This window comes from Pseudophryne corroboree, chromosome 2 (genome assembly GCF_028390025.1).
Source record: "Pseudophryne corroboree isolate aPseCor3 chromosome 2, aPseCor3.hap2, whole genome shotgun sequence".
NCBI lineage: Eukaryota > Metazoa > Chordata > Amphibia > Anura > Myobatrachidae > Pseudophryne > Pseudophryne corroboree.
This window is the reverse complement of record NC_086445.1, coordinates 622,542,106-622,556,877: the sequence shown is the minus strand read 5'-3', so window position 1 is coordinate 622,556,877 and position 14,772 is coordinate 622,542,106. Positions and strand designations below refer to the sequence as shown.

Below are 14,772 nucleotides of genomic sequence, written 5' to 3'. Positions count from 1 at the left end.
TATTGCCCAGGGATCTAACAGGGAGTGAACCCACTTGTGGCTGAATTTACGAAGGCGTGCCCCCACCGGGCCTAGCTCCGCCTGTGGAGCCCCAGCGACATGCGGTGGATTTTTGTAGAGGCCGGGGAGGATTTCTGTTCCTGGGAACTAGCCGTGTTGTGCAGCTTCTTTCCTCTGGCCCCGCCTCTGGCAAGAAAGGACGCACCTCGGACTTTCTTGTTTCTTTATTCGAAAGGCTGCATTTGATAATGTCGTGCTTTCCTAGGCTGTGCAGGAATATAAGGCAAAATATCAGAATTACCAGCTATAGCTGTGGAGACCAGGTCCGAGAACCCTTCTCCACACAATCCTCAGCCTTCCATATGCCTCTTAAGTCGGCATCATCTGTCCATTGCATATTCTACAGGACACGTCAAGCAGAAATCGACATAGCTTTGGCTCTAGGACCCAGTATACTCAGGTCTCTTTGGGCATGTTTTATATATATACCTATCTCTTAAGACAGCATCTTTAATATATATATATATATATATATATATATATATATATATATATATATATATAATAAGAATTTACTTACCGATAATTCTATTTCTCATAGTCCGTAGTGGATGCTGGGACTCCGTCAGGACCATGGGGAATAGCGGGCTCCGCAGGAGACAGGGCACATCTAAAAAAGCTTTTAGGTCACATGGTGCGTACTGGCTCCTCCCCCTATGACCCTCCTCCAAGCCTCAGTTAGGTACTGTGCCCGGACGAGCGTACACAATAAGGAAGGATCTTGAATCCCGGGTAAGACTCATACCAGCCACACCAATCACACCGTACAACTTGTGATCTGAACCCAGTTAACAGTATGATAACACAAACGAAGTAGCCTCTGAACAGATGGCTCACAACAACAGTAATAACCCGATTTTTGTAACAATAACTATGTACAAGCATTGCAGACAATCCGCACTTGGGATGGGCGCCCAGCATCCACTACGGACTATGAGAAATAGAATTATCGGTAAGTAAATTCTTATTTTCTCTAACGTCCTAGTGGATGCTGGGACTCCGTCAGGACCATGGGGATTATACCAAAGCTCCCAAACGGGCGGGAGAGTGCGGATGACTCTGCAGCACCGAATGAGAGAACTCCAGGTCCTCTTTAGCCAGAGTATCAAATTTGTAAAATTTTACAAACGTGTTCTCCCCTGACCACGTAGCTGCTCGGCAAAGTTGTAATGCCGAGACTCCTCGGGCAGCCGCCCAGGATGAGCCCACTTTCCTTGTGGAATGGGCCTTTACAGATTTAGGCTGTGGCAGGCCCGCCACAGAATGTGCAAGTTGGATTGTACTACATATCCAACGTGCAATCGTCTGTTTAGACGCAGGAGCACCCAACTTGTTGGGTGCATACAATGTAAACAACGAGTCAGATTTTCTGACTCCAGCTGTCCTTGAAATATATATTTTTAATGCTCTGACAACGTCCAGTAACTTGGAGTCCTCCAAGTCGCTAGTAGCCGCAGGCACCACAATAGGCTGGTTCAAGTGAAATGCCGAAACCACCTTAGGGAGAAATTGAGGACGTGTCCTCAATTCTGCCCTGTCCGAATGGAATATCAGATATGGGCTTTTGTATGACAAAGCTGCCAACTCCGAAACTCTCCTGGCTGAAGCCAGGGCCAACAGCATGGTTACCTTCCATGTAAGGTATTTTAAATCTACCGATTTTAAAGGCTCAAACCAATGAGATTTGAGAAAATTTAGAACCACGTTCAAATCCCACGGTGCCACTGGAGGCACTATTGGGGGTTGTATATGTAGTACACCTTTGACAAAAGTTTGTACTTCAGGCACTGACGCCAATTCCTTCTGGAAGAAAATTGATAAGGCCGAAATTTGAACTTTAATGGACCCCAATTTGAGGCCCATAGACAATCCTGCTTGCAGGAAATGTAAGAATCGACCCAATTGAAATTCTTCCGTTGGAGCCTTCTTGGCCTCACACCACGCAACATATTTTCTCCAAATGCGGTGATAATGTTGTGCGGTCACTTCTTTCCTGGCTTTAATTAAAGTAGGAATAACTTCCTCAGGAATGCCCTTCTCTTTTAGAATCCGGCGTTCAACCGCCATGCCGTCAAACGCAGCCGCGGTAAGTCTTGGAACATACAAGGTCCCTGCTGAAGCAGATCCCTTCTTAGAGGTAGAGGCCACGGATCCTCCGTGAGCATCTCTTGAAGTTCCGGATACCAAGTTCTTCTTGGCCAGTCCGGAGCTACCAGTATTGTTCTTACTCCTCTTTTCCGTATAATTCTCAGTACCTTTGGTATGAGAGGCAGAGGAGGGAACACATACACTGACTGGTACACCCACGGTGTTACCAGAGCGTCCACAGCTATTGCCTGAGGGTCTCTTGACCTGGCGCAATACCTGTCCAATTTTTTGTTGAGGCGAGACGCCATCATGTCCACCTTTGGTTTTTCCCAACGGTTCACAATCATGTGGAAAACTTCTGGATGAAGTCCCCACTCTCCCGGGTGAAGGTCGTGTCTGCTGAGGAAATCTGCTTCCCAGTTGTCCACTCCCGGGATGAACACTGCTGACAGTGCTACGACATGATTCTCCGCCCAGCGCAGAATCCTTGCAGCTTCTGCCATTGCACTCCTGCTTCTCGTGCCGCCTTGTCGGTTTACGTGGGCGACTGCCGTGATGTTGTCGGACTGGATCAACACCGGCTGACCCTGAAGCAGCGATTTTGCCAGGCTTAGAGCATTGTAGATCGCTCTTAGCTCCAGTATATTTATGTGAAGAGACGTCTCCAGGTTTGACCACACGCCCTGGAAGTTTCTTCCCTTTGTGACTGCTCCCCAACCTCGTAGGCTGGCATCCGTAGTCACCAGGACCCAGTCCTGTATGCCGAATCTGCGGCCCACTAACAGATGGGCAGTCTGCAACCACCACAGGAGAGACAACCTTGTTCTCGGTGACAGTGTTATCCGCTGATGCATGTGCAGATGCGATCCGGACCATTTGTCCAGCAGATCCCACTGAAATGTTCGTGCATGGAATCTGCCGAATGGAATCGCTTCGTACGAAGCCACCATCTTTCCCAGGACTCTTGTGCATTGATGTACTGACACAGTTCCTGGTTTTAGGAGGTTCTTGACAAGTTCGGATAACTCCCTTGCTTTCTCTTCCGGGAGAAATACCTTTTTCTGAACCGTGTCCAGAATCATGCCCAGGAACAGCAGATGTGTTGTCGGGGCCAATTGAGATTTTGGAAGATTTAGAATCCACCCGTGTTGCTGAAGCACTACTTGTGTTAGCGCTACACCAACTTCCAGCTGTTCTCTGGACTTTGCCCTTATCAGGAGATCGTCCAAGTAAGGGATAATTAATACGCCTTTTCTTCGTAGAAGAACCATCATTTCGGTCATTACCTTGGTAAAGACCCGAGGGGCCGTGGACAACCCAAACGGCAGCGTTTGAAACTGATAATGACAGTCTTGTATCACGAACCTGAGATACCCTTGGTGTGAGGGGTAAATCGGGACATGTAGATAAGCATCTTTTATGTCCAAGGACACCATGAAGTCTCCTTCTTCCAGATTCGCTATCACTGCTCTGAGTGACTCCATCTTGAACTTGAATTTCTTTATGTACAGGTTCAAGGATTTCAGATTTAGAATAGGCCTTACCGAACCGTCCGGTTTCGGTACCACAAATAGTGTGGAATAATACCCCTTTCCCTGTTGTAGGAGGGGTACCTTGACTATCACCTGCTGAGAATACAGCTTGTGAATGGCTTCCAAAACCGACGTCCTTTCTGAGGGAGACGTTGGTAAAGCAGACTTTAGGAACCGGCGAGGGGGAGACCTTTCGAACTCCAGCATGTAACCCTGAGATACTATCTGCAGGACCCACTGGTCCACTTGTGAGTGAACCCATTGATTGCTGAAAATCTTGAGTCGACCCCCCACCGTTCCTGAGTCCGCTTGTAAAGCCCCAGCGTCATGCTGATGGCTTTGTAGAAGCCGGGGCGGGCTTCTGTTCCTGGGCAGGGGCTGCTTGCTGCCCTTTCTTACCCTTTCCTCTGCCTCGCGGCAGATAAGACTGTCCTTTTGGTCGCTTTTTATAGGAGCGAAAGGACTGCGGCTGAAAAGACGGTGTCTTTTTCTGTTGGGAGGGGGTCTGAGGTAAAAAAGTGGATTTGCCGGCAGTTGCCGTGGCCACCAGGTCCGAAAGACCGACCCCAAACAATTCCTCTCCTTTATATGGCAATACTTCCATATGCCTCTTGGAATCCGCATCACCTGACCACTGTCGCGTCCATAAACTTCTTCTGGCAGATATGGACATCGCGCTTACTCTTGATGCTAGAGTACAAACATCCCTCTGAGCATCTCGCATATAAAGGAAAGCATCCTTTAATTGCTCTAGAGTCAATAAAATACTGTCCCTATCCAGGGTAACAATATTTTCAGTCAGAGAATCCAACCACACTACCCCAGCACTGCACATCCAGGCTGAGGCTATTGCCGGTCGCAGTATAACACCAGTATGTGTGTATATACTCTTCAGTGTAGTTTCCAGCCTCCTATCTGCTGGATCCTTGAGGGCGGCCGTATCAGGAGACGGCAACGCCACTTGCTTTGATAAACGTGTGAGCGCCTTATCCACCCTAGGGGGTGTTTCCCAGCGCGCCCTAACCTCTGGTGGGAAAGGGTATAATGCCAATAACTTCTTGGAAATTAGCAGTTTTCTATCGGGGTTAACCCACGCTTCATCACACACGTCATTCAATTCCTCTGATTCTGGAAAAAATACAGGTAGTTTTTTCACCCCCCACATAATACCCCTTTTTGAGGTACCAGCAGTATCAGAGATCTGCAAAGCCTCCTTCATTGCCGTGATCATATAACGTGTGGCCCTATTGGAAAATACGTTTGTTTCTTCACCGTCGACACTAGATTCATCTGTGTCGGTACCCGTGTCGACTGACTGAGGTAAAGGACGTTTTACAGCCCCTGACGGTGTCTGAGACGCCTGAACCGGTACTAACTGGTTTGCCGGGCGTCTTATTTCGTCAACTGACTTTTGTAATGTGCTGACATTATCACGTAATTCCATAACTAAAGCCATCCATTCCGGTGTCGACTCCCTAGGGGGTGACATTACCATCATCGGCAATTGCTCTGCCTCCACACCAACATCGTCCTCATACATGTCGACACACACGTACCGACACACAGCAGCCACACAGGGAATGCTCTAATCGAAGACAGGACCCCCTAGCCCTTTGGGGAGACAGAGGGAGAGTTTGCCAGCACACACCAAAAGCGCTATAAATGTATATAAACAACCCTAGAAGGTGTTGTTTACTATATATGCGCTCTTAATATATAAATATCGCCAATTTATGCCCCCCTTCTCTTTGTTACCCTGTTTCTGTAGTGCAGTGCAGGGGAGAGACCTGGGAGCCTTCCTCACCAGCGGAGCTGAGCAGGAAAATGGCGCTGAGTGCTGAGGAGAATAAGCTCCGCCCCTTTTTCGGCGGGCTTTTCCCCGGTTTTTAAGAAACTGGCCTGGGTTAAAATACATACATATAGCCTTAATGGCTATATGTGATGTATTTATTTTGCCACTAAAGGTAATTATATTGCTGCCCAGGGCGCCCCCAGCAGCGCCCTGCACCCTCCGTGACTGAGTCAGTGAGCCGTGTGACAACAATGGCGCACAGCTGCCGTGCTGTGCGCTACCTTCAAGAAGACTGAGGAGTCTTCTGCCGCCTGCTTTCCGGACCTCCGTTCTGCCGTCTCTTCAGCGTCTGTAAGGGGGATCGGCGGCGCGGCTCCGGGACGAACCCCAGGCTGACCTGTGTTCCGACTCCCTCTGGAGCTAAGTGTCCAGTAGCCTAAGACTCCAATCCATCCTGCACGCAGGTGAGTTGGAAATCTCTCCCCTAAGTCCCTCGATGCAGTGATCCTGTTGCCAGCAGGAATCACTGAGATTGAAACCTAAAAAAAAACTTTTCTAAACAGCTCTTTAGGAGAGCCACCTAGATTGCACCCTCTCGGACGGGCACAAAAACCTAACTGAGGCTTGGAGGAGGGTCATAGGGGGAGGAGCCAGTACGCACCATGTGACCTAAAAGCTTTTTTAGATGTGCCCTGTCTCCTGCGGAGCCCGCTATTCCCCATGGTCCTGACGGAGTCCCAGCATCCACTAGGACGTTAGAGAATATATATATATATATATATATATATATATATATATATATATATATATATATATATATATATATATATATATATATCTATATCTATATGCATACTAGGGTCTCAATCTCTGCTGATAAGGTACCTGTCCACGCTGCCACAGCGCTATAAACCCATGCTGACACAATCGCCGGTCTGAGTAGTGTACTAGAATGTGCACGCTATCTGCAGGATCCCTGAGAATAGCTAGTGCTACCTTCTGGGCAAACGTGACACCCTAGGGGAAGATTCCCATCACATCCTGGCCCTAGTGGGGAAAGGATACTGCCTGAGAATTTTTTGTGGGAAGCTGCAGTCTCTTGTCTGGAGATTCCCGCTCTTTTTCCTCATGAGAGGAGGGAAATTTACCTCAGCTTTCTTCCCCTTAACATGTGTACCCTTGTGTCAGGGACAAATGAGTCATCAGTGATATGCAAATCATCTTTTATTACAATAATCATATATTGAATACCTTTCTGCCATTTTGGCTGTAACTTTGCATTATCGTAGTCGACACTGGAGTCAAACTCCGTGTCGATAATAAGAATTTACTTACCGATAATTCTATTTCTCGTAGTCCGTAGTGGATGCTGGGAACTCCGTAAGGACCATGGGGATTAGCGGCTCCGCAGGAGACTGGGCACAAAAAAGAAAGCTTTAGGACTACCTGGTGTGCACTGGCTCCTCCCCCCATGACCCTCCTCCAAGCCTCAGTTAGGATACTGTGCCCGGACGAGCGTACACAATAAGGAAGGATTTTGAATCCCGGGTAAGACTCATACCAGCCACACCAATCACACCGTACAACTTGTGATATGAAACCCAGTTAACAGCATGATAACAGAGGAGCCTCTGAATAGATGGCTCACAACAAGAACCCGATTAGTTAACAATAACTATGTACAAGTATTGCAGACAATCCGCACTTGGGATGGGCGCCCAGCATCCACTACGGACTACGAGAAATAGAATTATCGGTAAGTAAATTCTTATTTTCTCTGACGTCCTAGTGGATGCTGGGAACTCCGTAAGGACCATGGGGATTATACCAAAGCTCCCAAACGGGCGGCAGAGTGCGGATGACTCTGCAGCACCGAATGAGAGAACTCCAGGTCCTCCTCAGCCAGGGTATCAAATTCATAGAATTTTGCAAACGTGTTTGCCCCTGACCAAGTAGCTGCTCGGCAAAGTTGTAAAGCCGAGACCCCTCGGGCAGCCGCCCAAGATGAGCCCACCGTCCTTGTGGAATGGGCTTTTATTGATTTAGGCTGCGGTAATCCTACCGCAGAATGCGCCAGCTGAATAGTGCTACAAATCCAGCGCGCAATAGACTGCTTAGAAGCAGGAGCACCCAGCTTGTTGGGTGCCATCAGGATAAACAGCGAGTCAGTTTTCCTGACTCCAGCCGTCCTGGAAAAATAAAATTTTCAGGGCCCTGACTACGTCCAGCAACTTGGAATCCTCCAAGTCCCCAGTAGCCGCAGGCACCACAATAGGTTGGTTCAAGTGAAAACCTGAGACCACCTTCGGGAGAAACTGAGGACGAGTCCTCAACTCTGCCCTATCCATATAGAAAATCAGATAAGGCCTTTTACACGACAAAGCCGCCAATTCTGACACACGCCTGGCCAAGGCCAAGGCCAACAGCATGACCACTTTCCACGGGAGATACTTTAGCTCCATGGTTTTAAGTGGCTCTACCCATGCGACTTTAGGAAATCCAACACCACGTTGAGATCCAAAAAGTGCCACAGGAGGCACAAAAAGGAGGCTGAATATGTAGTACTCCTTTAACCAAAGTCTGAACTTCAGGCAGTGAAGCCAGTTCTTTCTGGAAGAAATTCGACAGAGCCGAAATCTGGACCTTGATGGACCCCAATTTGAGGCCCAAACGTCACCCCTGCTTGCAGGAAGTGCAGGAATCGACATAGTTGAAATTCCTCCGTCGGGGCCCTCATGGCCTCCCACCAAGCAACAAATCTTCGCCAAACGCGGCGATAATGTCTTGCGGTGACATCCTTCCTGGCTATGATCAGGGTAGGGATGACTTCCTTCGGAATACCCTTTTCCTTTAGGATCCGGTGTTCTACCGCCATGCCGTCAAACGCAGCCGCGGTAAGTCTTGGAACAGACAGGGTCCCTGCTGCAGCAGGTCTTGTCTGAGCGGCAGAGGCCAAGGGTCCTCTGCCAGCATCTCTTGAAGTTCCGGGTACCAATCTCTTCATGGCCAATCCGGAACCCCGAGTATGGTTTTCACTCCTCGCCTTCTTATTATTCTCAGTACCTTGGGTATGAGAGGTAGAGGAGGAGACACATAAACCGACTGGTACACCCATGGTGTCACTAGAGCGTCCCCAGCGATCGCCTGAGGGTCCCTTGACCTGGCGCCATATCTTTTCAACTTCTTGTTGAGGCGGGACGCCATCATGTCCACCCGTGGTCATTCCCAACGGTTTACCCGCATTTGGAAAACTTCTGGATGAAGTCCCCATTCTCCTGGGTGTAGGTCGCCCATCGGAGAATCCTTGTGGCTTCTGCCATCGCCATCCTGCTTCTTGTGCCGCCCTGTCTGTTTACATGGGCGACCGCCGTGATGTCGTCTGATTGGATCAGTACCGGCTGGTTCTGAAGCAGGGGCCTTGCTTGGCTTAGGGTATTGTAAATGGCCCTTAGCTGCAGAATATTTATGTGAAGCGAAATCTCCTTGGAAATTTCTTCCCTGTGTGACTGCACCCCAGCCCCGAAGGCTGGCATCCGTGGTCACCAGGACCCAGTCCTGTATTCCGAATCTGCGGCCCTCTAGTAGATGAGCCCTCTGCAGCCACCACAGCAGCTACACCCTGTTTCTTGCTGACAGGGTTATCCGCTGTTGTATCTCTAGATGGGACCCGGACCATTAGTCCCACAGGTCCCACTGGAACGTCCTTGCGTGGAGTCTTCCGAATGGAATTATGCTTCGTACGAAGCTACCATTTTTCCCAGGACTCGTGTGCATTGATGTACCGACACCTGTCCTGGTTTTAGGATGTCTCTGACTAGAGATGACAACTCCTCGGCTTTTTCCACTGGAAGAAACACTCTTTTCTGGTCTGCGTTCAGAAACATTCCCAGGAACAGAAGACGTGTCGTCGGGACCAGCTGTGACTTTGGAATATTGAGAATCCAGTCGTGCTGTTGTAGCACTTCTGCTACCCCCACTACCAACTGTTCTTTGGACCTCGCCTTTATCAGGAGATCGTCCAAGTACGGGAAAATAAAAACTTTCTTCTTGCGAAGGAGTATCGTCACTTCGGCCATTACCTAGGTAAAGACCTTCGGTGCCGTGGACAACTCCAACGGCCGCGTCTGGAACTGATAGTGACAGTCCTGTACCACATATCTGAGGTACTCCTGGTGAGGGGGGTAAATGGGGACATGCAGGTACGCATCCTTGATGTCCAGGGAGACCCTGTAATCCCCCTCGTCCAGGCTCGTAATAACCGCCCTGAGCGATTTCATCTTGAACTTGAATCTTCCGATATAAAAGTTTAAGTAATTTAATTTCAAGATGGGTGTCACCGAACCGTTTCGGTACCACAACCACTGTGGAATAGTAACCCCTTCCTTGCTGAAGGAGGGGTACCTTGACAATCACTTGTTGTGATTATAGTGTTGAATATCCACCAACACCGTCTCCCTGGCAGAGGGAGGTGCCGGTAAGGCAGATTTTAGGAAACGGCGGGGGGAAGAACGTCTTGAACTCCAGCCTGTACCCCTGAGATCCTGCTTGAAGGACCCAGGGATCCATGTGAGAGAGCCCACTGTCCGCTGAAATATCTGAGACGGGCCCCCACCGTACCCGGGTCCGCCTGAGCAGCCCCAGCACCATGCTGTGGACCTACCGGACGCAGGGAGGACTTCTGCTCTTGGGAACTAGCTGTGTGTTGCAGCTTTTTTCCTCTACCTTTGCCTCTCGGCAGAAAGGATGAGCCTCTAGCCCTCTTGCTTTTCTGGGGCCGAAAGGACTGTACTTGATGATACGGTGCTTTCCTTTGTTGTGGGGTAGCCTGTGGCAAAAAAATCGATTTCCCAGCAGTAGCTGTGGAAACGAGGTCTGAAAAACTATCCCCAAACAGTTTTACCCCCTTATAGGGCAACTTCCATGTGCCGATTCGAGTCGGCATCGCCTGACCATTGTCAAGTCCATAACCCCCGTCTGGCGGCAATGGACCTAGCGCTTATTTTTGATGCCAGCCGGCAAATATCCCTCTGAGCATCACGCATGTATAAGACCACGTCTTTTATATGCTCTATTTTCAGCAAAATATTGTCCCTATCCATAGTTATTTTCCGACAGGGAATCTGACCACGCAGCGGGAGCACTGCACATCCATGCCGAAGCAACGGCTGGTCGCAATATAATGCCCTAGTGTGTGACTATATCTTATAGGGTAACCTCCTGCTTTCTATCAGCAGGTCCCTTCAGGGCGGCCGTATCCGGAGACGGTAGTGCCACCTTTTCTGATAAGCGTGTAAGCGCTGTATCTACCCTATGGGGTGTTTCCCCGCGTGACCTATCCTCTGGCGGGAAAGGGTACGCTGCCAATAACCGTTGTAGAAATTATCAATGTCTTACCGGGGGAAGACCACTCTTCCTCACACACCTCATTTAATTTCTCAGATGCAGGAAAAACTACTAATAGTTTTCTCTCACCAAACACAATACCCTTTTATGTGGTACCTGGGGTATAATCATAAATGTGTAATACATTTTTCATTGCCTCAATCCTGTAACGGGTGGACCTATTTGGAGGGTACACCAGTCTCATCGATGTCGACACTGGAGTCAGTATCCGTGTCGACATCTGTGTCTGTTATTTGAGGTAGCGGGCGATTTTAAAGCCCCCCATGACATTTGAGACGCTGGAACAGGCACAAGCTGAGTAGCCGGCTGTTCCGTGTCGTCGACCTTTTATGTAAGGAGTTGATATTCACATAATCCTTCCATAAGTTCAACCACCCCGGTGTCGACCCCGCAGGGGGTGACAACATATTTACAGGCATTCGCTCCGCCTCCACCTCATTATCCTCCACATACCTGTCGACACAGCCGTACCGACACACAGCACACACACAAGGAATGCTCTGATAGAGGACAGGACCCCACAAAGCCCTTTGGGGAGACAGAGGGAGAGTATGCCAGCACACACCAGGGCGCTATATATATCACAGGGATAGCACCTATAAAAAAGTGTTTTCCCTTATAGCTGCATATATTTGTATACTGCACCTAAATTGTGCCCCCCCTCTCTTTTTAACCCTTTCTGTAGTGTATTAACTGCAGGGGAGAGCCAGGGAGCTTCCCTCCAACGGAGCTGTGAGGGAAAATGGCGCCAGTGTGCTGAGGAGATAGGCTCCGCCCCCTTCTCGGCGGACTTTTCTCCCGCTTTTTTCTGGAATCTGGCAGGGGTTAATATACATCCATATAGCCCTGGGGGTTATATGTGATGTATTTTTGCCAGCCAAGGTGTTTATATTGCTGCTCAGGGCGCCCCCCCCCAGCGCCCTGCACCCATCAGTGACCGGAGTGTGTGGTGTGCATGAGGAGCAATGGCGCACAGCTGCAGTGCTGTGCGCTACCTTGGTGAAGACTGATGTCTTCTGCCGCCGATTTTCCGGACCTCTTCTGCCTTCTGGCTCTGTAAGGGGGCCGGCGGCGCGGCTCTGGGACCGGACTCCGAGGCTGGGCCTGTGTTCGGTCCCTCTGGAGCTAATGGTGTCCAGTAGCCTAAGAAGCCCAAGCTGGCTGCAAGCAGGCAGGTTCGCTTCTTCTCCCCTTAGTCCCTCGATGCAGTGAGCCTGTTGCCAGCAGGTCTCGCTGAAAATAAAAAACCTAAAACTAACTTTTTCTAAGAAGCTCAGGAGAGCCCCCTAGATTGCACCCAGCTCGGTCGGGCACAAAAATCTAACTGAGGCTTGGAGGAGGGTCATGGGGGGAGGAGCCAGTGCACACCAGGTAGTCCTAAAGCTTTCTTTTTTGTGCCCAGTCTCCTGCGGAGCCGCTAATCCCCATGGTCCTTACGGAGTTCCCAGCATCCACTAGGACGTCAGAGAAATCAGTGTTTATTATTTTGGATAGTGAGCATTGTGAGACTCTGAAGGTCTCTGTGACATAGGGACAGACATGGGTAGATTTCCTGTCTGTTCTCTAATCTTTTGTGCAATAAATTCACCTTAGCACTTACACATATCCAAACAGGTGTCGGCGTTGTCGACGGAGACACCCTCTCACACACATATTTGCTCTATCTCCTCCTTAGGGGAGCCTTTTACCTCAGACATGTCGACACACACGTACCGACACACCACACACACAGGGGATGCTCTATTTGAAGACAGTTCCCCCACAAGGCCCTTTGGAGAGACAGAGAGAGAGTATGCCAGCACACACCCCAGCGCTATATGACCCAGGAATCACACAGTAACTTAGTGTTAACCCAGTAGCTGCTGTATATATTGTTTTTACGCCAAATTTATGTGCACCCCCTCTCTTTTTCACCCTCTCTATCGTGCTTCTGCAGGGGAGAGCCTGGGGAGCTTCCTCTCAGCGGAGCTGTGGAGAGAAAATGGCGCTGGTGAGTGCTGAGGAAGAAGGCCCCGCCCCCTCAGCGGCAGGCTTCTGTCCCGCGATTTTGTGTAAAAATAATGGTGGGGGCTCATGCATATTACGGTGCCCAGCTGTATATATGCTGCTTTTTGCCAGGAGGTACTCAATTGCTGCCCAGGGCGCCCCCCCCTGCGCCCTGCACCCTACAATGACCGGAGTGTGTGGGTTAGTGTGGGAGCAATGGCGCACAGCTGCAGTGCTGTGCGCTACCTCATGTGAAGACAGGAGTCTTCTGCCGCCGATTTTGACGTCTTCTTGCTTCAACCCGTCGGCTTCTGTCTTCTGGCTCTGCGAGGGGGACGGCGGCGCGGCTCCGGGAACGGACGACCAAGGTTAGGTTCCTGTGTTCGATCCCTCTGGAGCTAATGGTGTTCAGTAGCCTAAGAAGCGCAACCTAGCCGCAGTTAGTAGGTTTGCTTCTCTCCCCTCAGTCCCACGTAGCAGAGAGTCTGTTGCCAGCAGGAGCTCTCTGAAAATAAAAAACCTAACTAAAATACTTTCTTATTAGCAAGCTCAGGAGAGCTCACTAAAATGCACCCAGCTCTGTCCGGGCACAGATTCTAACTGAGGTCTGGAGGAGGGGCATAGAGGGAGGAGCCAGTGCACACCAGTAGTACTAAATCTTTCTTAAAGTGCCCTATCTCCTGCGGAGCCCGTCTATTCCCCATGGTCCTTACGGAGTCCCCAGCATCCACTAGGACGTTAGAGAAATGCCAATGAAATGTTGATTTCTGTCCTTAGTGCAGCAAAAACAGCGCTGCACCGGGCACTTAAGTCCGAGAATGCCCGTTCACCCAACAAAACACCCTGTTTAGTCCAGGAGAATGGGCATTCCCCAACTTACCACTGCGGTGTATTGAATAGTGTCGGGAGCTATTCAACTGTCACTGAATTAAATCGTGCCCCATGTTTGTATTAAAAAAAAAATGCAGTTTTATAGAAGTATGACAAGAATGTACTATGGGAGCCATTCCAATACAGTATTATTTAAAACGCTGCATATGGGGTACAGCTACAAACCTCACAAAGTGCGAAACACATCAACAAAAACATTTTATATACTGTACACAGCTAAAATGGAAGTACATACGAGTCTAGGATGTGGGGAATATGTCAAGAATGTAACAGCTTGGATAAGAACATGGAGTAGTACCTAATATTTGGCAAGAATAAAAGTCACACGAACACTGAAAAATCAATTATAGCAGCAAAGGACTCTAATGATACGAAATGTTACCCAACACTGGGTAAAGACTCTAATCCTTCAAACCAGAACTATTGCAGAAAATATAATGTAAAACGCCTTAATATCCCATAACAGCAGCAGTGCTGAAACACCAAAGAGCACACATGGCAGCTACATGAAGGGGACACAGGAACATAAGCACACGTGGTGAGACCAGGACAAGCGAACCAATGGATCTGCCTCAAAATACAATGCACCGCACTGTACATAATTCACCGGCCAGCCTGTACCTTCATCATGGTCATCCTCGGGATCCCAGAACCGGGGCTGTGGATTTAATAGACCCTCCAACGTCTGGGACAAGGACGCAGCCATTTTCTAAACAATACAACCAAATAATACACTCCTTTCACAATGATGTCACCAACATGCGTGTAAGACCTGCAAACGCAGTAAGAGAGCGACGTGTTGCTGCGCAACGGGGTTGATGCTGGTCTCTACCGAAAGCTGGAGTGTACAGATGTCGATGTTCAATCGTCACTAGCGATACACTGTTGTATCGGGTTTTTTTTTTCTTTTCTATATTAACGTTTACGGTTCTCCAAACATGCACTATAAGAATTTGTATTATTTTTCAAGCAGGGTCATTATCTATAAAAAATTTATTTATAGGGCCTACAGTTACTCCG

At 49.1% G+C, this 14,772-nt stretch overlaps 1 protein-coding gene across 2 annotated transcripts in view; it reads right to left on the bottom strand.

Annotated features, from left to right (window-relative positions):
• AATF (apoptosis antagonizing transcription factor) overlaps positions 1 to 14,572 on the bottom strand; it is a 402,606-nt gene extending 388,034 nt beyond the window's left edge. For both annotated transcript variants that reach the window (XM_063954827.1, XM_063954826.1), the window contains exon 1: positions 14,374 to 14,572. In XM_063954827.1, coding sequence (XP_063810897.1) covers positions 14,374 to 14,458 — 85 coding nt within the window. In that variant the 5' untranslated portion in view covers positions 14,459 to 14,572. The remainder of the gene's footprint in view (positions 1 to 14,373) is intronic.
• Positions 14,573 to 14,772: the final 200 nt, after the last annotated feature.